Raw genomic sequence first — 23,572 nt, forward strand, 5'->3', positions numbered from 1 at the left:
TAAGACATTTGTACATCTAAAACGGCATCACAGGTCAGTTCCCTTTATCAGGCGAGAGGTGTGACAGCCAATGCATAAAAAATTGAAATCAAATCCACCAGAGAAGACGTGCAAAATGTCTCCTTCAATCCCACCCCAACCTCTCCTTTAAAATATACCCCCTGAAAATACTGTACACACAAACCAGCTAATTAATATGACAACAGTTAGAGAGCTAAGTGATTAAGGAACCATTCTCCCTCCAAAAAAAAACAAAAAACAAACAAAACAAAAAAAAAACACCTCGGCTCCAACGTTTCTGCTACAGTCTCCATTAGAGGCGGAATCCCACCTCGGTGAATTCTCAGCCCTTTTAGACAATGGTGCTTCCCTGATTAGGTCCAAATTGACAACATTTTTGCACTAGGCCCTGGACCAACATACAGACAAAAAACAACCAGGGTTCAGATGCATTTGATCGGCACCTACCGTTTCCCACCCCGGATCCCGGCACTAGCTTTTCTCAGGAGGGACAAACGTGGTGAGGGGATATTGGGTGAAGGGAGAGAAGAGTTGCGAGGTGGAGGTAAATAAATGGCCGATGTGTTACACTGAAATGCTTCGCTGTAATGGGTCCCCCTCCCCCTTCAGGGCTGTGTAACCAAAGCACTGAATCCAAACTGCGCAGCAAACATTGTGCGGCTCAGGAGACTGGGAAGAGGCAGAGAGAGGAGCCGCGGCGGCTGCCGCTGTCTCCCTGAGACACCATTTAAACGATGGGGGTGGAGAAGAGGAGACGGTGTCAACACAAGTTACTCGGTTACCCCAGCAGCCTAGTTACTATCTCCCCATGTCCCCAGGCACAGCGGATCCCCCTCGGCCCAGGGGACTAGTCCCTCACCCTGCATCTCGGGGGTCACTGTGCCCTGCCTCCTCCCAGCACTAGCGGATCGCCCACAAACCTCAATGAGGGGCTCCCCCGAGGAGAAGGGGGAGCAGCTGCCGCCCCCGCATCGGGGAGGAGAGCGAGACCCTCCCCGGAACCGGGGAAGAGCCGAGCGCCCCCGCCGCTCGGCTGCAGGGCCCAGCAGCCCTAGCTGGGGCAGAGCCCAAGCCAAACAAAGCGCGGCCTGAGCAGGAGCCAAGGGTGAAGCAGCCTGGGCTTTTCCTGGCGGTGCATGGCCGGGCGACGCGGGGAGGGGGACTGCACCACCACGGCCTCCCCCTTCTCCTCGGGCAGGGCCCCTCCGCGCCGCGGCCAGGCTCGCTTACCCCGTTCCCCGGCGGCGGCTGCGTTGTTTCTCTCCTGCTGCTGCTGCACCGGGCGCGGCCTGGACACTCGCCTGGGTCTCCTGTTGGCGGCTCGGACCGAGTTCATTTGCCGGCTCGTGTGGGTGGTGGAAGAGGAGGGGGGGGATGATCCTCCGACAAACGGTGCCTCTTCGGGGGGGGGAGGATAGGGGAGCCCCGGGGTGGCCGCTTCACGGCGGCGGCGCGGGGGTGTCTCCAGTTGCGGGTCCCGCCGCTGCTGCCGTCTCCTCCCTTGCTTGCTATGGAGGAACAGGGGCCGCCTGGGTCTCCCGAGCGCTCGCTATGGGGGATGTTCGCTCCGCTCCCCCCCTCCCCAGCCCCCCCAAAAACCCTCTCTTAAAGGAGCCCCGCAATCCTCAAGACCGTCGCTGCTCCGTGGCAGGAGGAGCCATTGACACTGCCTGAGACACTCAGTGAGAGGCAGCCACTCGCGGCCGCTCTCCGCCAATCAGCACCTCCTACACAGAGAGGAGGCAGTCTCGCAGCCAATCACATAGCAGCTTTCATCATAGCCAAAGTGGGGAGGGGGTTCTGGGGTGAGCGGGGTGGGGTGGCTGGAGGCAGAGGCAGGATATAAGCCAAGGGTTTGGGACAGACACCTCATAGGGGAGGTAGGAGAGGTTGCGGGGGGTAGAAGAGGGCGACGGGTAGCAGCTGTTGAGGCTCAGTGTTTATGAGGGGAGTTTCGTACAGACACTGTGAGAGAAGAGGCCTAGAAATGTTTAGCGGAAACGGAATATAAGGATTTGGGTTATAAAGGATGATGCTTTGAGGGAGAGGAGGAGAAAGGGGGCTTTTGCAGGGGAGTTGAAAGCAGTAATGGTTTGTTCACAAGGATTACAAAAGCCTTTCTTAGTGGAAGTAGAACGGGTTCTTGAATGACTGGTGGTAACAGCAGCAATATCGATGAAAGGATCATAGATATGTGTGCCTCTGGAAGAAGAGGGTGGAAGAGAGGGGTGAAGGTTTTGCATTTAAGAAGGGAGGCTAGATGCATTTCTTTGTGGGAGGAGGAAAAATGTAGGGTGGAAATAATAATAGTGTAGGTATAGCTGGTGATCTCATGGAGAGAAGTGATTAATCAATTCCTGGAGCAACAAAGTGAAGAGAGCAGCTATTTAAGCAGCTTGGGTTTATGTGAATCGTCAGAGAGTAGATTAAGATTCCAGTTGCATCTGAGCTGAAGTCTCTACAGAGTCTGCTATTTTTGGTAGCAATGTGGAGCAGCAACAAAAGAGGAAGCGTGGTGGGAGAGTAAGCATTCAGAACCTTCAGTTAATGTAATGTATTAAATGGTAGGTAGGGAGATACGAAATGATTGACTGAAATGCCTTGTTGTGTGTATTGTGTGCCCTGGTAACTTTGTTAGATGTGTACTTGGCCTCAATGGCTTGGGGTGGGGGTTTCCTTGGTTTCCACTCAATGCCTACCTATTGCCGGATTCTGTTCAGCAACTCTTCCATCCCGGCAATGTATATCTCCCTCTTCCAAATTCTCACTTGTATTATCTTTTGCTAAATATAACAATATATTATTGGTCTTGTTCCAGTGTTTCAGACCTACACTTCTTTTAAACAATCACTGCTTGTCATGGCTGGTAGTCAACACGGGACTTTAGACCAGAAACCAGTGAAATTAGTTACATTTATTTTTCTTTTTTATAAGATACACATATCCTGTGGAAATTGTAGCAATACAAGGAAAATCATTTGCTGTCTCCAAAGTTACTCCCTTAAGACTATGGCCTCAATCCTGCAAGCATGCATGCTTAAGTATAAACACTTGAGTTATTTCTGTTTACTCAGGTCCTGATCCTGCAAAGCCTTCAACTAATTTATGTCTGAGCTTCAATAACAAACACTCTAGCTATGCCAAGTGTAAGCAAATAGTTACTGAAGACTAAAAGCATGCCAGGCTGAAGGTAAATTTGTTCTAGGTGAACAAATGGAGATCGCATAGGCTCTAGGAAACAACAGTTATTCTAAAAAAACTCAAATCTGAATTCAAAGAATTTTTCTCTTGGTGTGTTTCAGGTTAGCCTAATATAATGATAAAATTTAATTTAACATCTTTGTGTTACAACAAGATGCCATCTATTGAGCAGTATACTGTGGCCTGTACCATTTTGTTGCCTTGAGAAATGGTCAAGAAATCAGTACAGTGGAGTTGCTTCATAAGCGCATTTAACGTATGCGATTTTAACTATACGCGCTTGGCAAAACAAAAACAAAAAAAGAGAAAAACAATGATTTAAATACTGTACCTGTAGTGCGGGCAATTCCGCCTGCCATTCCACTCAATGAGCATTTGACTATACGTGATTTTCGCCTTACACGCTGACTTCAGAACCTAACCCCCGCGTAAGATGCGACTCCCCTGTATAGTTTTTCCTCTTGCCTGAAAAGAATTCTAACTCTACCCCTTCCACTGAAAGCAGAGAGATGAGAAATAAATTACATTATTTTATTTGTAGAAAGATAACTTTATTTGTAGGAAGAGAAAAGAACTTTCACTCAGAATTATTGCCAATTTCTTATTTGGGTCTAGTCCACTTTATCCATTCCAAAAAGGCTCTGAGTGCCAGCATGATTATAATTCCACTGTTCTGAGAAGAAAAAATTCTTTGTAACAAAACTGTGCTTTCGTTTGGACCTTGATCTAGTCTGCAGAATTTTACCAAATTTAAATCTTGGTTGTAAGGCTTCTGAGAAATTTTTTAAATGCTCTTCTTTAAATAATCATTTGAATACTCTTGCTTTCATAATCAATTGGTTCTAAAACTCAAATGAGTTTTAGAAACAAACATAACTTCTGCAAACTTGCAAATCTTTAAATACAATATTGTAATTTTATAGATGTACTTCTATCTAACTGCTTTTTCCTTTAAACCTAGTTCTAATCTGTGAAATCTTAGTGCCCCAGCTCGTTATTTAAAATTCTTCATTACCAGTATCCTCCTTTACTTTTAGTGCATTGGTTTTAAGTAGGCCCTACCAAATTCATGGCCATAAAAAAATGCTTCACCGACTGTGAAATCTTGTCTCTCCCCATGAAATTTGATCTTTTGTGTGCTTTTACCCTATACTATGCAGATTTCACAGGGGAGACCGGTGTTTCTCAAATTGGGATCCTGACCCAAAAGGGAGTTGCAGGGGAGTCGCAAGGTTATTTTAAGGGTGTCACAGTATTGCCAACCTTACTTTTGTGCTGCCTTCAGAGCTGGGCAGCCAGAGAGTGGCAGCTGCTGACCAAGGACCCAGCTCTGAAGGCAGCAGTGCAAAAATAAGGGTGGCAATATCATTCCATGCCATCCTTACTTCTGTGCTTCTGCTGGTGGCAGCTCTGGCCACCTAGCTCTGCTGGCAGTTCCGCCGCCAGCAGCAGTGGAGAAGTAAGATTAGCAGTACTGCAAACCCCCCTACAATAACCTTGTTTCCCCCCTCAACTCCTTTTTGGGTCAGGACCCCTACAATTAGAACATCATGAAATTTCAGATTTAAATATCTGAAATCACTATATTTACAATTTTTAAAATCCTATGACTGTGAAATTGACCAAAATGGACCATGAATTTGGTAGGGCCCTACTTTTAAGATTTGGACACGAGTTGCTGAAAGGCAACCTCCAGATCTATGATCTAATTTTGCCAGAACTAAATCAATCTGTCTGAAGGTCCAAATTCATAGGCTAGCATAGAACTTTACTGAAAAAGCTTAGAGGCAAATCAGGGTGGACACTTAGGATACTTTTTTCAAATGAGGATCTCAAATATTAATGATGTGTTGGTCATGCTGAAAACTGGAGCTATTGACCAGCGTTGGGGGTACTTGACAAAACTTAGTTATAAGCCATTTCAGTATACATTATGGCCTATGGATTTTTGTTATAAGCAGTTTCTCTGTGTGTCTGTGTGAAACCAAGTGGTTTCTTTTGGTGGTGAGGAGAATGAGAACTGAATGTGCGAGTGAACTGTGCTAGAGTCACATTCTGGGAGGGGGATAAAACAAGCTTGTACAGAAACTCATGTTGCTAAGCAATTTTTACACTTTATAAGATACCTAAATAAATTCCTGGCCAAAAAACCCTTAACATTAAATTAAGAAAGTAAACATTCATCAATGACTTAAAGGAAAAAAGAATAAGAATACTATAGTTTCTCCAGAATAACAGTAAAGCTTAGGCTGAATTTTTTTTTGTTTAAAGATCACATTTTTAACACACCCAAACATTAGAAAGCTTGGAAATTTACAGTTAATTTAACCAAAACAACCTTAACTTTAGCTGTATCTCTTCTAATAACAAAACTTGGAATCTACCCTATCCTCTAGCAATGGCCATCTTTATTGAATCTGTGGCTCTGAAAACTGAGATGTGATCTTAAACAAGTTTTGTTCAGAGATCAAGCATACCCTACTGTAGCATTAAACCAAAGTGAACCTGTCTTTGCATGGGTTTAGTTACATCTCCTCCTTTCTTGCAGTCACTGGAAAAATACTTCTGTTATTGTATTACAATAAGGTCTAGAGAGCCCCAACTGACTATACTAACTGCTGTAAAAACACATAGGTCATATCTATGCTAGAAGTGCTTCGCCAGTATAAGTATATTAGTATATTTTATGGGCAAAGCATTTTTAGGCAGGTCTAAGAGTTTGTGTAGGCATAGCTATGCCAGCATAGCTCCCTAGTGTGGCCACTGACCCAAAGAGTTTTTCTGCTGGTGTAGGAGCACCGCCTCCCCAAATGATAATAGTACTTTTCTGTCAGCATTACTGCAAGTACACTGGGGTTTTTAATCAGAATAGCTATGTCAGTCAGGGGTGAGGCATTTTCCCCCATGCCCTTGACCAGTGAAACTTGTATATCAGCATAGCTATAAGTGTGGATGCAGCTATACCAGCAAACATATGCTTTTGATTGTATAGCTTGTTCCCGCCCCCCCCTGCTCTCATGTGAAATTAGCTGTTCTGGCAAAAGCATACTTTGTTAGCATAACTGTGTCTATGCTAGGAGCTTGTAACTGGCATAGCTGTACCAGCAAAAATTCAACTCATTGCACCCCCAACTGACAAAGCTATGCTGGCGAATGTTTGTAATGTTGACCTATCTATAGTAAGATGGTCCTTGGCCCCAAACTGCTTAGTCCAAATAGGCAAGGCAGAAAAAGGGTGGGAAAGGAAATGTCCACCAAATTGACCACCATCAAGGCAGTCATTTGAGACAACCTCCCCCAAAATGCAAAGGATTTCAAATGGAAATGCATATTTTTTGAACTTGTGGTAGTGCTTGTACTGTGCTCTAACAGCAGACACATTAGACTCTACCCCTCATATTATACTGAGATATACAAGCCAGTTTTGACAGGTTGTGAGAAAACAAGTAAAAAATCCAGATAATTCCTAGCTATAGGAAAGCCTGTGGAAGGGGGTCTGGGGAGATAACGTTCCCCTTACAGATTTTCGCTAGCGTCTTCTGGTGAGGGAGTGTGGAGTTTGCCCCCCTTCTGACAAAAGCAGGGAGGATAGACCCCCTCAAATCTCATGAACACAATAAGATTCACTAATGCTACTGTAGTTTTGATGTAGCTTTGCAAGGTTGTCTGCACAGTGACTGTTGTCTCCCTACTGTCTTGCAGCATAGCTCCAGTGCAAAATTTCTTCCGAGCTAGACAGGACCAGCAGCAGAAATATAAGTAATTGAAAGTGGTTCCAAACACTGTGTTCCTCCCCAAGCAACCTGTTTTATTTTGTTCCTCTCTGTTACACTTCTGTTTTCAAGTGTTATTTTGATTCTTTATGCAAGAAAGATGGAATGTTGGAACTGGAAGGCTCTGTGACAGTTGTAAGAGTGGCAAGATAAAGAGAAAATGTCTTGTTAGTTCTTGAATCTATTCTAGGAGTAGTTTGATGGAAGAACCTTCACAGTGTCCTACCTCGTGTCCCTGTCCTCATCCCCCTCTTATGGATTCTCAAGAGACAACACTCTCTCCCAAGATAGCTTTGAATCCCAGTGATGCCATTGGGATTGTAAAAAATGATTAAAAGTGTAGTTTTGATTACAAGTTAAGTTCAGCAATCATTTCCACCACGATTTGTTACTTTTTTGCAGTTGGTCTAGGAAGTCCGTTATAAATATTTAAAAAAATATATATTATTATGCTTTAGGCTTCTACTAACCTTTTCTTGGGGCGGAACCTAAGAAGAGAAACCAGATTTTGTTATATGATGTTCATATGAACACATACCATTTGTTTAACAATGTGTTTGAAGTTTTTTTCTCTTTTTTTTCTTATTTCAGAAGCCAAGGGTATGTAGTAACAGCAAAAGACTCCCTTAAAGACTACACTCCAACGCCGGGTAAAAATTGACTTGCATGATTTAGGAAAATAGATAGGTTTTCAGGTAAGTTACAGGAATAATAAATTGTCAAAATTTTGTTCAGCAGGAGTAGAAAGGTTTACATGTACTGAGATCAAAAGTTCTTTTCCTTTCATGAATATAGGAGGCAACTGGGGAAAGGAGTTGCCAAAACAAAGACAAACCAAACCAACTACATATAAAGAGTGAAGTACTACTTTTCGAGAGGCACAGGATTCAGCTAATTCTAGATATGACTAGCGATATGAAGGAAAGGATGATCTTAGCTGCACCTGGAAGATGCCTTTGAGGGTGAAAAAATAATTCAGTAGCCCATGTTCACTCAGCCCAAAGATCCTCTTGATAGAAGATTTCTAGTCAAAATGACTGAATGGCCTCAGAACAATGTTGGAAATGACAATCTTTCATACTAGGCAGTATAGCTTCATGGATAAAGGACTGGATTGGGACTCAGAAGACCTGGATTCTATTCCTGGTTCTGCCACAGGCTTATTGGGAAAGTCATTTTACCTTTCTGGATATCACTTGTAACATGGAGATGATGATGCTGACCTCCTTTGTAAAGCACTTTGAGAGCTACTGATCATAGGAGCTGACTCCATGGGTGTTCCTGAGCTGGCGCATCTACGGGGAAAAAAAAATAGTGGGTGCTTAGCACCCACCGGCAGCCCTTCCACCCTCCGTCCCACTGGCAGCCTCCCCATCAGCTTCTCCCCCTCCCTCCCAGCACCTTCTGCCCACTGCAGATCAGCTGTTCAGCGGCGTGCAGGAGGTGCCAGGGGGAGGAGCAAGGGCAGGGCATGCTCGGGGAGGAGGTGGAGTGGAGGCAGGGTCTGGAGGCAGAGGTCAAGCATTCCCTGGCAACTTAGAAAGATGGCCCCTCTGCTACTGCTGAAAAATGCTACACAAGGATTGAGTATTGATACATCACTGGTTCAAATCCAGCTAAGGTAAATAGTAGTATTAAAACAGCTGTTTGAAGGCTGTTTGGTGGTCTTTGTGAAACAAGCCACCTAAGTAGCCTATAATTAAATGTTTATAATATAAACAAAAGAAAAAAAAAGACATTGAATTAACAAGCATTTCAGCCATCAATGCTCATGCTCTGCTGGACTACTGTATCCCTTTCTGCATAAAGAGATTTGCAACAGCTGCTATCACTTACTATATTTTAGACAGCACAAACGACATTCTGAGCACTATCACAAATTTAAAAAAATATGCATTTCCATTTGAAATCCTTTGTGTTTTGGGGAAAGTTTGTCTCAAATGACTGCCTTGATTGTGGTCACTTGTGAGTGCAAGGACACATGGGGACAGGGCAGATGTGCCTGACTGAATGGGAGAGACTAGGGGTTAGCCAGAATGTGCATGGGGGAAGCTCCCTAACGATCCCTCCCTGCCCCCCAAAAAACCCTGTCTGTATTTTTTCCCCACCCATACCCAACAACCCTCCAAGTTCACATCCAGGCTCCTTCCCAGCCATTACTTCCTTCTCCCTCAGCTCCTCTGTTACCCCTGACCCCCCCAAGCCTTTGCACTGCTTCTGAAGGGTGCAGGAAATACAGTTCTGTATTGTAGTTTAAACAAATTATTACTCAGTTCTGTATTAATATGCCTAGTAAGGAGTCTATTTGTCAAAAAACATTTGTTGCCTGTATTGTTACAGGCATACTTGCTGACAGGTATTTTTAAATAAATGACCAAAAATAATTGAAACTGTTGTGATTATATTGTTATTTTGACAAATAAAATATGCAGACTTTTGCAGAATTTTAAAATATTGTGTGCAGAATTTTTAATTTTTTGGTGCAGAATTCCCCCAGGAGTAATATTCTCAGATAATCTCAACTGAGAAGGCAGTCCATTCCTTTGAGCTCAAAAAGCAAAATATCCTATTGGGAAAGAAACGGGAAGGATGTAAAATAAAGCAACTTATCAAGAATCCATAGGTTATTGTCTTATCTGTATTCCAATCTCATTGCTCTGGTGTAAGTCAACTTGGGACTTTTACATTAGAAGATAATTCCTTATACTTGCACTCAGGAATTTGAGCTTCTCATTTTACAAAAGGAAGTTATAAGGAAAGAAAAGACTACTAGTATAAGGTGGTGTGAATGGGGATTTTAATGCTATCAAGGGTGCAAACATGTTGTCTATTAGAGAAGATTGTCTTTTAATGTTCTGGGGTGGGAGAGAATGCACTATCCATAATATGCTTTGCATGTCTGCAGAGAATTTATTAAAGCCATGTGAAGACACCAGATAGCATTCTGTCACGAATCACCATTTTACTTAATTTATTTAATCCAAACTGTAAATTTGGGGCACAAAAAAAATCTGAAATCTAGGATGAATGGTGCAAGAGCTAGAGAATGTCATATAATTTCATGCAACTGTAGACACCTGTGTTATGAAACCAGACTTCTACTATCTTCTCAGGAAAAACTATTAAAATTGTGGATCAAAGATAAGAATGCAAAGCTAAAACTGTAGTTGTAAGCTAAAAATGAAAAAGTGGTGATTTTTTTGTGTGTGTGTGTGGTTGGTTTGTTTTTTAATGCACCACAATTAGTATTGTGTAGACTTTTCCTGAGTGTTTCAGTCATCTTATTTTGATGGGATATGATCCAATTCCCAATATGTCAAGGGTAGTCTTTTGGTTGATGTTAGTGGGAGTTGGATTAGGCCTGTCAGGGTTCCCTCCTCCCTCTGAACTTTAGGGTACAGACATGGGGACTGGCATGAAGACCCCTAAGCTTATTTCTATCAGCTTAGGTTAAAAACGCCCCTATTCCTTGGATTAAGTAACGCTGCCACCACCAGGTGATTTAAACAAACATTTAGGGAGGGCCACTTGGAGCCCTGCCTTCCCCAAATATCCCCCCAAGCCCCTACACCCCCTTTTCTGGGCAGGCTTGAGAATATATCCTCACCAATTGGTACAGGTGAACACAGACCCAAACCCTTGGATCTTAAAACAATGAAAAATTAATCAGGTTCTTAATAAAATAATTTTAATTTAAGAAAAGGTAAAGGAATCACCTCTATAAAATCGGGATGGTAAGTACTTTACAGAATAACAAAAGACTCAAGAACAAAGAGGATCTCCCCTCTAGGCAAAACCTTAAAGTTACAAAACCAGAGATAAACCTCCCTCCTCCTACAAAGGAAGTCACAAGCCAAAATAAAAGTAAGCTAACGCATTTCCTTATTATTACTTACTAATTCTAATTGAGTTGGATTGCTTGCCTTCTTGATCTGTCTCCGGCATGCACACAGAACAGACAGACAAAGAACAGACAAAACAAAGCCTTTTCCCCCTCCCCAGATTTGAAAGTATCTTGTCCCCTTATTGGTCCTTTTGGTCAGGTGCCAGCTAGGTTACCTGAGTTTCTTAACTCTTTACAAGTAAAAGGATATTGTACCTCTGGCCAGGAGGGATTTTATAGTACTGTATACAGAAAGGTGGTTACCCTTCCCTTTATATTTATGACAAGGCCTGTGACCTCTGAAATCAATTAAAATTCTCCTGTTAACTTGAAAGGGAGTTGGATCAGCCCTATGTTAATCGCTGGTTTAAAAGGATGCAACTTCTTGGCCGTGCATGTAGTCACGGATGCTGAAAAAAGAACCCTTATATATTCAATGGCAAAAAAACTACATTACAGCAGAGTTAAGGTAGGGTGGTGGTACATTGTCCCTTTTGCAGAATGTTGAGTTGAGCAAGGCTCAAACTTCTGAAGACTAAGAAATGCACAGTTATGATTGCCCATGCAATCTTACCTCTGTCCTCTTTCGGCTATGCCCCCTTATTACCTTTACTCTGCCAGCCCCACAGGTTCTGAAATGTACAAACTCTTCACCTCCTTTTACAACCCATTCATTCTAATCCACAGCCCTATTCATCTAACAGGCCCGTCTTGACAAAGCCTTGGCTGGGATCATTTAGTTGGTGTTGGTCCTGCTTTGAGCAGAGGATTGGACTAGATGACCTCTTGAGGTCTCTTCCAAACCTAATATTCTATGAGAGATGGTGGCTCGGTAACATGGGCAGCCCATACTGTGAGGCAGGAGATGATCTCCTCATGCTACCTCCTCCATCTCTTCCTTTCCAGTGTGGGCAGCCAGCGTTGTGGGGGAGTCTGGACTCAGCTCAGCTTCTATCTTTCTTTCCACTCACATAATGCTCCTTTTCCACCCCACACTGCACTCCTTGCACTGGGATCTACACCTCCAAGTACAGGTTGTTGTTTGGTAGCAACGAGTAGACATTTAGGCAGTTGTACATATCACATCCTATGCTTTGCATACAGAGCCAATCAGTATGCAAACCAATTAGCTGAGTTCCACCAGCCTTAATTCAGCACACCTACCCCTGACCTCTTCATTGCATTCCCCACTCCAACAAGCCCCCCTTCAACTCACGTCCCTGATGTCTTCACTCCTTGCTATACAAACATTTCTGTTGCATTACTTCCCCCTTTCCTCTAACCCCCCTCATGTTCAGTTTCTGGAGTCAGGTTTCAGAGTGGTAGCTGTGTTAGTCTGTATCAGCAAGAACAACGAGGTGTTCTTGTGGCACCTTTGAGACTAACAAATTTATTTGGGCATAAGCTTTTGTGGGCTAAAACCCACTTCATCGGATGCATGGAGCGGAAAATACAGGAGCAGGTATAAATACATCAGAAGATGGGAGTTACCTTACCAAGTGTGAGGTCAGTCTAACGAGACAATTCAATTAACAGTAGGATACCAAGGGAGGAAAAATAACTTTGGTAGTGGTAATGAGAGTGACCCATTTCAAACAGTTGACAAGAAAGTGCGAGTAACAGTAGGGGGAAATTACACCTCTATCCTGATATGACGCGACTGATATAACATGAATTCGTATATAACGCGGTAAAGCAGTGCTCTCGGGGGGGCGGGGCTGCGCACTCCAGTGGATCAAAGCAAGTTTGATATAAGCGGTTTCACCTATAACGTGGTAAGATTTTTTTGGCTCCCGAGGACAGTGTTATATCAAGGTAGAGATGTAGTATGGGGGAGTTTTTTATTTTTTTTGTTTCTGGAGTGTATTTCAGAAGCGAGGGAGGGAGGGGGGAGTTTTTAGACAGGCTGGTGAGAGAAATCACAGATAGTGTTTCTTGTTCCAAAATACTGACAGTTTTATGACTGAGAGAAAGATCCTCTGTCCAATAAATACCCCCTTACTCTGCCCATCTCTGAGGTGTCAGCATGGGGGTGTCAAACCTCTGTAGATGGGTAGGGGTCTCGAGGTACTGGTGCATATATCTGGGCATGGAGCAGGGCTCAGATACTACTGGGGAGGAGGGAGCCCCTCTCAGCTCATTTGGCTCAGACCTTCCTCACAACTTGGCTCATGTGAGGGGGGCAAGGAGGAGGGGTCAGATCATCACAGATGATCAGAGAGCCCCTGGAGGCTGGTACACGTATGGGGGCAGGGAGGGGGCCTCAGGGACCCCTAGCTCACATAGGGAAAATAAGAAGAAGGGCTCAGACCCCCTCCCACACACCAATAGGCAAGCCCCCTCCAGAAACTGGGTCACATGGGGGGGTAGGGATGGGGGTCACACCTCTGTAGATGAGCTCTAATGGTGGCAGATCATGACACAAATGGAAGGGGATTGTGGGCCTGATAGGCACCCCTGCCTCTATTCTCCCCCAGGCCTCCATCACTGAATCCCACATCCCTCTTCCCAGTGTCCCACTGCTGTAATCCCCATTTCCCATGCCTCCCTCATATGAGCCCACAACCTCTTTCTCCTCTCCATGACTCCACTCCCCTCCCTGCAGCCCCAAACCCCTCTCCTCCTATTCCCCCTGCTTCTCTGCCCCCTAATGCCCCTCCCAGGAAGCATTCCTGTATGTAAATTCCCCCCAAAATAAAATTGCCACCCAGAGCTCAGGAATTGCAGCAATCTCCAGCCACTTAGTCCAGAACTCCTTTTGTCTTAGGTGGGGGCCAGTGATAAGCTTATCCTTAGTTATGTTAATCCTAATGAAGTTTGTGATTCAGATGATCCTTAGTACCACTCAGCTTAATAGTGAAATACAGTAGAAGAAAATTGGGTTGGGGGGGGGAGTCTATAACTCATGAACCCTTGGTCAAGTGACCCCAAATCTGGATCACTAACACCATCCTGTGCCCCCCCCAATGAGGCACATCACATTTCAAAGCAATCTGAGTAACCATTCAGATTTTAGAGCACTTACAAGAGTCAAAATTTGAAGCCTCTAAAATAGTGGGAATGGCATTTTTCTGTATTGGTGCATGTACAGTGGAAAAGATATATATTTCTTAAATACTGTTCTCAATTTGGGTCCCCAAAAGATTTAGCGGGTGCCATGCACTATCTTAGGTAAAATTTGACAGGTTGAAACCATTTTGACCTACATCACAGCAATAATTTGGTCTCTAGCTCTATGCAAAAAACCAAACCAACCACCTACAAACTTTTTGAAAAATGGCTATGTTAGGATTATATCTCCAGAACCTCTAGCTCAAATGACCCTAAATTTGGCTCACTAACTCTATGTTGCACCTAGTTGAGGCATGGCAAATTTCAGAGGAATCCAACTGAGAATGTCCATTTTAGAGGACTTAGAAGAGTCAATATGTCTGAGTAATGAATGCAGTACAAGGCATATTATTTATGGTTGTTCAAGGGGCTTCCATAAAATTCTTGTGTTAAAGAACACAAGGCTTAAAACAGAAGTTGTGACACAAGCTTAATTTTAGTGCTGTCATGCCACTACCAAATTGTTTTTCCACACGTTCCTAAATGGTTGACATCTTATTGTAAGCATTGGAGCCACATCACAATCACAGCAAAATCTTGAATAAAACTTGAGCTTGAATACTAAAATGTGAAAAAGGCAGGAAATTCTCAGCAAAGGTGACCACACCAGCCTGAACTCCTTGCATGAGCATCATAACGTGGGTTTTTGTTATAAAACCACCCATTTTTCCTCCTTTGCTGCACCTTATTTCAGGATGACAGATATAGTTTACTAGTAAATTGGCATCTCCAGGCCACATCCTGAGGGTAGGCATCAGGAAGGACTTGGGTAGACATAGAGGTTGGTAATTAGACTGTATTGGGAAGTGGCTAGATGTTGAAGAGTTCATCGGTCAGTAGATGCAGAAATAGAGGAACAACTGAAACCCACATTGTGATAGATATAAAGGTTGTCTCTAGTCTGCATTTGGGAGGGGAGTTAATACCAGTATGGGATCCAGCCCATATATGATGGATAGGTGGAAGTATACAGGGCAGAATTAAGATTGGTGAGAACTTTCTGACACTTTTCTTCTCTTGGATCATACCCTTTTTTGCTTTGGTGAATATTCTTGTTTGGTTTTCTAGAAACAGATGGAAGTATTTTTTAAAATACTTTTTAATATGGTAGCTGAATATAAAATGCATAAAACTTCACTGTATAGTTTGCCTAGTGGTTAGAAGTGAAATGAAATAACTTCTGGCATTATGTTCACAGGTTAGTAACAATGTCTTAAATACTAACTCTCTTTTTACATATAGATATGTTATGTGTTTCGAACTAGCGTCAATATATCATGCTAAACAGCGAAAACAAACTTCTAGCAGGGCATGGTGGAAATGCTGCACAGTGATAAACTTAACCTTCTTGATACATATGTTTTGTAAGTGCAGTTTTTAAATATATATACATATATATATACACACACATACATATATATACACACACACACACACACCCGGGGTCAGCAATGTTCGGCACGCGGCTCGCCAGGGTAAGCACCCTGGCTGGCCGGGCCATTTTTATTTACCTGGTGACCCGGCAGGTTCGGCCGATCGCTGCCCCCGCTGGCCGCGGTTCGCCGTCCCGGGCCAATGGGGGCGGCGAGAAGTGGCGCGGGTGAGCGATGTGCTGGCCGCGGCTTCTCGCCACCCCCATTGGCCCGGGATGGCGAACTGCGGCCAGCGGGGGCCGCGATCGGCCAAACCTGCCGCATCAGCAGGTAAATAAAACTGGCCCGGCCCACCAGGGTGCTTATCCTGGCCACCTGCGTGCCGAACGTTGCCGATCCCCGATATACATTATTTATATGCTGAATATTTATTTATACATGTTTAATTCAGCTGTAGCTTTCTTATCAGTACCAAAAATAATCCTGTTCAATGGTTAAAGAGCTATTTACTAATTTATTAAAAATATACAACCTTAACCTATAACTACTAACATCCATTAAATTGCTTTTATTTCACATCATTCATATTAACAATCTGCATTTCAGATGTGGAAAAACAACACTAATGCTTTGTTTTTTCTCTTCAAATAGCTATTAAGTGGAAGATGGTTAAAAATCCTGCTGTATTTATATAAATCTGGTGTTCTCAAGTAATTTGCATCAAAAGGTGTGAGGTGGGGAGAAGGGGATAGGTTTTATCTGACCAGGATGGGGATGCATCTCAAATAAATGAACGTGGGGATGGGCGAAATGGTATATAATAATAGGTTTATACTGATCATTTAATCATAGTGGGTGAATCCAGGCCCTGTGGAAATCAATGGCAAAATTCTTAATGACATCAGTGGAACCATGATTTCACCCAGTGAAAGATGACTGGACTGCAGACTGTATCAAGGTGCTATAGGGAAAAAAAAGTATTAAAATGCTATTAAATTGATGCCTTGCCTGGTAATTTGTCTGCTAAATAAGAAATATGGGAGAAATGAGATGGGTGAGGCAATATCACCATGATGACCTTGCTATCTGCCTCAAATGTCTATAAGATCATGTCCAACTCTCAGATATCCATCCCAAACACATCACCAAATTCATCCTTTTCAACCTCACCCATAACAACTTTACATTTAACTTTGTCCAAAACATGGGAACAGCTATGGGATGTTGTGAAAGCCAAGATTATAAACAGAGTTCAAAAAGAACTAGATAAATTCATGGAGGATAAATCCATCAATTAGCCTGGATCAGCAGGGATGGTGTTCCTAGCCTCTGTTTGCCAGAAGCTGGGAATGGGCGACAGGTGGTGGATCACTTGATGATTACCTGATCTGTTCATTCCCTCTGGGGCACCTGGCATTGGCCACAGTTGGAAGACAGGATACCGGGCTAGATGGACCTTTGGTCTGACCCAATATGGCCAGTCTTATGTTCCCCAATATGTCAACCTCTTCAGAAGCTGACTTGAGAAAGAATTGCTGGAAAAATGCACCACAAAACTGATGACATACCTGCAATACATTGATAATATTTTCATCCCCTGCACAGACTACCTTCACTCCCTCACAGATTTCCACCACAACTTCAACAACCACCGCATATCCATCAAACTCTTTCTAGAACACTCCCACACTAGCATCAACTTCCTGGATGCCACAATCAGCTTCAGCAACGGAACCCTACAGACAGCTGTATACAAGAAACCCACGGATCACCACACTTAGCTACACAGATCCAGTAACCACCCCAGATACACTAAGAACTCTAATCTATAGCCAGGCACTCAGACACCACAAAAATTGCTCTGAGGAGAAAGTTCGGGATACACAACTTAACATACTTAAAACTGCCTTCACCAAACATGGACACTCCACCAGAGAAGTAGATCGCATCATGGAACAGGCCACTCAAATACCCCAAAAAGACCTGCTTCTATTAAAAAAAAAAAACCCAAATCCTTAAGTGACAACTAGAGGTGTGCAGTCACTGTCACCCCACTCAGGAACCCATACAGCAATTACAACCTATACTTGATGAGGACTGCATCCTGAAAGAAATCTTTTCTGAACTCCCCCTCCTGGCCTTTAAACAATCCTCCAACCTCACCAAGCTCATCATCAGAGGTAAGCCTCCCACAGACCAGGACACATCAATTCAAAGTGGCATCAGACCCTGCCATAACAATAGATGCAAAACCTGTAGACATATCTTCACTGCTACAATGATTATTACTCCCCACAATACTCTTTGTGACATCTATGGCATCCTATACATGCCTATCACAACATGGTGAACCTAATCCTGTGCATCAAATGCACCAATAACAACTACGTGGGTGAAACCAGACAAATACTACACTCTTGAGTGAACTCACAGAAAAATATAAAAAAAGAAAAAAAAAAAAAAGACAAAAACACCCCATCACCCAGAGGCAAACACTTTTCACAAAGGGGATCACTCCATCGCTGACTTCTCAGTCCTCATCCTCAAAAGAAACCTGCATATCACTTTCAAAAGATAACCCTGGGAACTTAAATTCATAACGCTGCTATACAATAAAAATCATAGACTCAAAGACATTGGTTTTATTGTTTCATTACTACAATTTGTAACCTACTAACTTTCCTTTGTCTTATGACTGGTCACTCAGGGAACAGAAAACTACTCATCCAGTGACCAGTATATTTGCCCTCTACCAGACTCCTGTACCCCACTGGTCTGGATCTGTCACAAAGGTTTCCACCGGATGGCCTGAAGCGCGGGTGGGAGGGAGCTCGCCTGCCACCCGTCCTGTACCACCAGGCCAGAGCTCTTGACCCAGTTGACCCGGGCAGAGGAGGCCGCCGAATAGATGGTCTGGCAAGCCTCCACCCGCACCAAGTCGCTCGGGTCCTGGACCACGAGGAGCACGTCGTCGGCATACGCTGACGGGACCAGCCGCAGCTCCGGCTCCCGCAGCACCAACCCTGCCAACCTCCTATGGAGGAGACAGAGGAAGGGCTCGATCGCCAGAGCCTACAGCTGGCCCGAGAGGGGGCACCCTTGACGTAGTCCTCGCCCGAAGCTGACCGGTTCGGTCAGGGTCCAGTTGAGCCTGACCAAACACTCTGTGGAGGCGTACAGCACCTGGAGAAAACCCACAAACTGGGGCCCGAAGCCAAACACTCGCAGAGTGCCCAGGAGATACCCGTGGTCCACCCTGTCGAACGCCTTCTCCTGATCCAGGGACAGGAGGGCGAACGACAGACCATCCCTACACCCGAGTTTCAAGAGGTCCCGGACCAGATACAAGTTGTCAAGGATGGTGCGGCCCGGGACGGTGTAGGTCTGGTCTGGGTGGATCACGTCCGCCAGCACGGACCCTAGCCGCAGCGAGATGGCCTTTGCTACGATTTTATAGTCCGTGCTGAGGAGCAAGATGGGACGCCAATTCCGTAAATCGCGGAGGTCCCCCTTCTTCGGCAATAAGGTGAGCACGGCTCGCCTGCACAAAAGAGGGAGGACCCCGCCCTGCAAGGACTCGGCCCAGACGGTGACAAGGTCCGGGCCGAGGACGTCCCAAAACACGCGGTAGAACTCCACGGTCAGCCCGTCCATGCCCGGAGATTTATTGGTGGGCATGCGGCGTAGGGCTTCCGAGAACTCGGCCAGAGTGAGAGGCAGCTCCAGCCGGTCTCGGTCGCCCGCGCTGTCCGTCGGGAGTTCATCCCAGAGCATTCTGCAAGCGTTAGGATCGGTCGGATCCGAGGAGAAAAGGCCTGCATAGAAGGCCCTGGCCCTCCTGCACATTTCCGCCGGATCTGTGAGGGGGGTGCTGTCCTCTGCTAGAAGGCAGGTGATGTGCTTCTTGGCCCCCCCTCTTTTTCTCCAGGGCGTAGAAGAAGCGGGAGCCCTGATCCATCTCCCGAAGGAGGCGGATGCAGGATTGAATAAAGGCACCTCGGGCCCGATGGTCCTCGAGTGTCCGGAGCTCTTCCTGCTTCTCCCGGCATGCTCCGCAGAGGGATGGATCACTGGGGCTGGCGGCCAGACACCTCTCCAGCTCTAAGACCTCCCGTTCCAACTGCCCTATCGCCGCATCCCTCCATCGGCTGGCGCCCTGGGTGTAGTCACGGCAGAAGAGCCGGGCGCGCACCTTCCCCAGGTCCCACCACCGCCGCGCCAAGGGAAAGGCACGCTGCTGCCCTCTCCAGGCCAGCCAGAACTCCTGGAAGGATGCCACAAAGCCCACATCCTCCAACAAGCTATTATTAAAGTGCCAATAGGCCGGCCCCGGCCTCTCCGCGCAGAGAGAGGCTGTCACGGTGGCTAGATGGTGATCTGAAAAAGGGGCCGGCCCGGATCCTGGAGGAGTGGGCCCGGGAAAGATGGAAGCGTGACATATAGATGCGATCCAACCGGGAGTGGTATGACCGATGGACCTCCACCCGGACAAAAGTGAATGTCGAAACGTCATCCGGGTGGTGGTCGCGCCAGATGTCCACCAGGGAGTAATGTTCGACGGAGGACATCTGCGGTGGCCGGGTGCTGCTCGGTCCCTGAGCGGTCCTGTTCCTCAAGGGTGGCATTAAAGTCCCTGCCCAGCACCAGGCACTCGTGAGGATCCAAGGTGCCGAGGAAGGCAGACGCCTGCTGATAAAAACACAACCTCTCCGGGCCCAATGTTGGGGCGTAAACGTTGACGAGATTAACCACAAGCCCCTCCATACAGACCCGGAGGTGCAGCAGGAGGCCTGGCACAGCCTTGGCGACCCCCAGCACCTCGGGCCGTAGGTCGGGGGAGAACAGGGTTGCCACTCCAGCCGTACGAACTGTGAGGTGGCTAAAATAGACCCTGTCCCCCCACTCCAGCCGCCAGCTAGCTTCAGCGGCCGGATCCATATGGGTCTCCTGCAGGAAAATCACAGAGTACCCCCCCACCCCGAAGGAAGGAGAGCACCTGGCTCCTGCGGAGACCCATCCTACAGCCCCAGGTGTTTAATGTTGCAAAGATGATCGGTGCCATAAGGAGGGCTGGGGGGGGATCCTCGCTAGCAGAGACACCCACGGCCTCCGTCGGGCCGCGCAACAATCCGTGACCTACCCCATAGGCAATTAAGGAGTCACGGAAGAGGCGGACCCGTTAGTAGGCCGCGGCGGCCTGCCTCCCGGTCCTCTTACCCTCCCCCATGAGGGCCCTCGCGGCCCGGAGGATCTGATGGAAAGCCCCCCATCGCTGGAGTGCAAGCTGTACCTTGTTGCGGGAGCCACGGACGTCCTCAAGGAAGTCCCGTAGCTCCTCTCTCAGCATATGGGGGGGTGGGGTTATCGATCTATGGCTATCCCCCAGCGGGGCCCCTGTCTCAGCCCCGTGGCCCACCGAGACAGGCAAGCAGGGGGCAGACCCTCGACGTGGTTTCTGATGGGCTGGTGCCACGTGGCCTGCCTCAGACCCTGGCTCAATGGGGGGCGGCGGAGGGAAAATAGCAGCCCCTGGTGGGTCGGGACAGGGAAAAACAAATTCCGCTCCTTGGGGGTCATCCTCTGGGATACGGAAGGAGACGGCCCCAGGGGCGGCAATAGTATCATGGGAAGTGGAGGGGACAGGGACGGGGTCAGTGTCAGGGGCAGGGTCGGAGTCAGGAATAGGGACAGGGGAAGGGGCGATAGTGGGATCGGGGGCCCCAGCAGCCAGGCTACTGGGTGGGGGGGTGGCACCCCGCAAATGGGCTCAGGGATTTGCGGGGAGGGAGGTGGGCCTTCCACGATGCCGGGTTCATGCGCCAAGGCAGATGGTAAGGCCACGGCATCCGTAGGTGGAGAATCAACGATGGGACCCCCACCCAGGAAGGAGGTCAGCTGCCCCTCAGCCATGAGGGAGTCCCCTGGCGACTCGTGTGCCGGTTGCATAGCACTGGTCGTCACCTAGGGTGACCAGATAGCAAGTGAGAAAAATCGGGACAGGGGGTGGGGGGTAATAGGAGCCTATATAAGAAAAAGACCCAAAAATCGGGACTGTCCCTATAAAATCAGGACATCTGGTCACCCTATCGTCGCTGCAAGAGGCTTGGCAGTCGCTAGCGAGGTGCCATCTGCGGCCGGGTTACTGGAAGAGTCCAGGGGCTCCTCGGAGGCGGGAGCAGAAGCAGTGGGTAAGGGGACGGAACATGGGGAAAGGGGGGCCGAGGCAAGGTCGCTCAGATCGAGGCCCGCTGGCAGAGGGTCGTCCTCCCCCTGGGTAACCGGGGTCAGACCCAGGGCCCCGATCTCCTCAGAAATGGAAGGGAGATCACCTTCCACCACCCCAGGGCTCTCCCTGCCTGCACTCGAAGCGACGCTCGCCTTGGTGCATGCAGGGGCTTCAGATTGTAAGGGGGCGAGAGGGGCTCCATCAAGGGCTTCCATAGGAAGGGACACTGGAGGAGGGGTAGTGATTTCCTCCGATGCTGCCACGTCTTCCCTAGCCGGCAATGGTGGACAAAACCCACCTGGGGGCAAAGCGGAAGGCTCAGCATTGGTTTCCCCCTTCCTGGTCTTCCGGGGGGCTACCACCTCAGATGGAAGGAGCGGAGCTCGAGCCTTCCGTTTGCCTCGCTTCCCCTGTACTAAGGACCAGCCCTCCATGGCATCATCCGGGAGCTGGCTAACAGGAGTTGGGTCAGGGAGCAAGAGCGAAGGCTTAGGGACTCAGGGAGGCAATGGTGGGGCAGCATGTAGGAGGGAGGATTCTCTCTGGGGCATGCCCTCTTCTATGCCCGGCGATATCCCTACCTCACCCTTCTCCACAGGACCCGCCAGATCGCAGGTGGCAGAGGCGGGGCCCTCTCGCTCGTCTAGGCGCTCTGGGGGAAGATACCCCTTGGGCCCGAGCGGGAGCGTTGGTGGGCCGGAAAGGAGGAGGGGCGGTTTCGGGCACCGGGCAGCTAGGGGCGCCTGCGATGACGGGGCTGGCGTCCTGCCGGGGCTCGGGGTCCCGGATGTCCCTCCGTGCCAGGCCAAGGGGCAGTCCCTCCGGACGTTTCCTATCGCCCGGCAGATGTAGCACCGGGCCTCCCCCATTGAATAATGCACCCGGTAGCGGGCCCCCTGGTAGGTGACCAAGAAGGACCCCTCGAGCGCCTCACCGTCACGTGCCACCGGCAGCCGTTGTAACTGTACCTGCCCGCGGAATGAGAGGACGTGACCGAGGGCGGGGTCTTTGCAGCCCAATGGGAGAGGGCTGACCACAGAGATTGGCCTCCCCAGGGTAGAGAGGGCGGGTAACAGGGCGGCATTTGGAAGGAAGGGAGGGACAGAAGTCAGGACCAGTTGGGCGCCCAGGTCTTCTAGCAGTCCCGGGGGGACATACACGCCCCCCACTGCCAGGCCCTTCTCCACTGCCTCCTGGGCAGCGGCCTCCAATGCTAGGAAGAAGACGACCTTTCCGTACATCTTGGAGGCCGCCACAATGGCCGTGGGCCCCACCACCCTCGCCAACGCCCGCACGTAGGTCTCCATGTGGAGCGAGGTGGGTACCAGGAGGCAACGGACGCCGTGCTTCCTGGTCAAGGTGGGGAAGGGGCCCCGGCTGCTATAGATGGTAGCAGAGGTGGTGGATGGGGGAAGATGACGTAGCGGCAGGCGGGGGGGTCGCCACCTCCTGGGCGTATGCCTTGGGAGTGGGACACCCACAGAGCTGGTGGAGGGAACAGCAGGGAGGGACGCCGCGGCTTGTTGCGGGGCCGCGGCAGTGGAGGCATCCCCTGCCATGGAGGGCCTGGCTTTTTTAGCGGGGCCTTTACCCTTCTTTGTGCCCTGGCCCTTCCTGACAGCTGGGGGGACTCCCCCAGAGTCAGAGGGGGCGAGGGACGTGGAAGCAGCGGAGGTCACCTCGTTATCCACCGCTGCCGGCGCTCCAGCAGGGGTGGTAGTAGGTGGCTCGGCAGTGGTGGTTGAGGTAAAGGCTAGGGGGGATGATGGTGGGGCGGGTGGAGGAGGGGCAGCAGGGTCTGCCCGAGGGGTCTCACTCTCCTCATCCCCTGCCATAATGAGGACGGGGGGAGAGCAAACACTGGAGGGGGGGGTAGGGAAGAGGGAAGCAGGTCGACCACTCCTCTCCGCTAGGCTGTAGGCAGGGGAAGAGGGCACCAAAAAAAGTGGAGGGTAGATGGGGGAGGCTATTAAGGGCTAGGGGT

General features: G+C 47.9%; 1 protein-coding gene and 1 long non-coding RNA gene across 5 annotated transcripts in view; one reads left to right on the forward strand and one right to left on the reverse strand.

Annotated features, from left to right (window-relative positions):
- The window catches only part of FBXO11 (F-box protein 11), a 181,418-nt gene extending 179,712 nt beyond the window's left edge, over positions 1 to 1,706 (reverse strand). For 2 of the 4 annotated variants that reach the window (XM_034764327.1, XM_034764326.1), the window contains exon 1: positions 1,252 to 1,706. In XM_034764327.1, coding sequence (XP_034620218.1) covers positions 1,252 to 1,357 — 106 coding nt within the window. In that variant the 5' untranslated portion in view covers positions 1,358 to 1,706. Of the gene's footprint in view, positions 1 to 468; positions 558 to 941; positions 1,010 to 1,251 lie in introns of those variants that run through there. The other 2 variants (XM_034764328.1, XM_034764330.1) reach the window with 2 other exon arrangements.
- Positions 1,707 to 1,862: 156 nt separating this feature from the next.
- On the forward strand, positions 1,863 to 9,038 carry LOC117874333. Its single transcript, XR_004644952.1, has 3 exons — positions 1,863 to 2,585; positions 7,587 to 7,690; positions 7,791 to 9,038. It is a non-coding gene; the product is annotated as an uncharacterized LOC117874333 (long non-coding RNA).
- Positions 9,039 to 23,572: the final 14,534 nt, after the last annotated feature.

The sequence above is a fragment of the Trachemys scripta genome, chromosome 3 (genome assembly GCF_013100865.1).
Source record: "Trachemys scripta elegans isolate TJP31775 chromosome 3, CAS_Tse_1.0, whole genome shotgun sequence".
NCBI classification, from domain to species: domain Eukaryota; kingdom Metazoa; phylum Chordata; order Testudines; family Emydidae; genus Trachemys; species Trachemys scripta.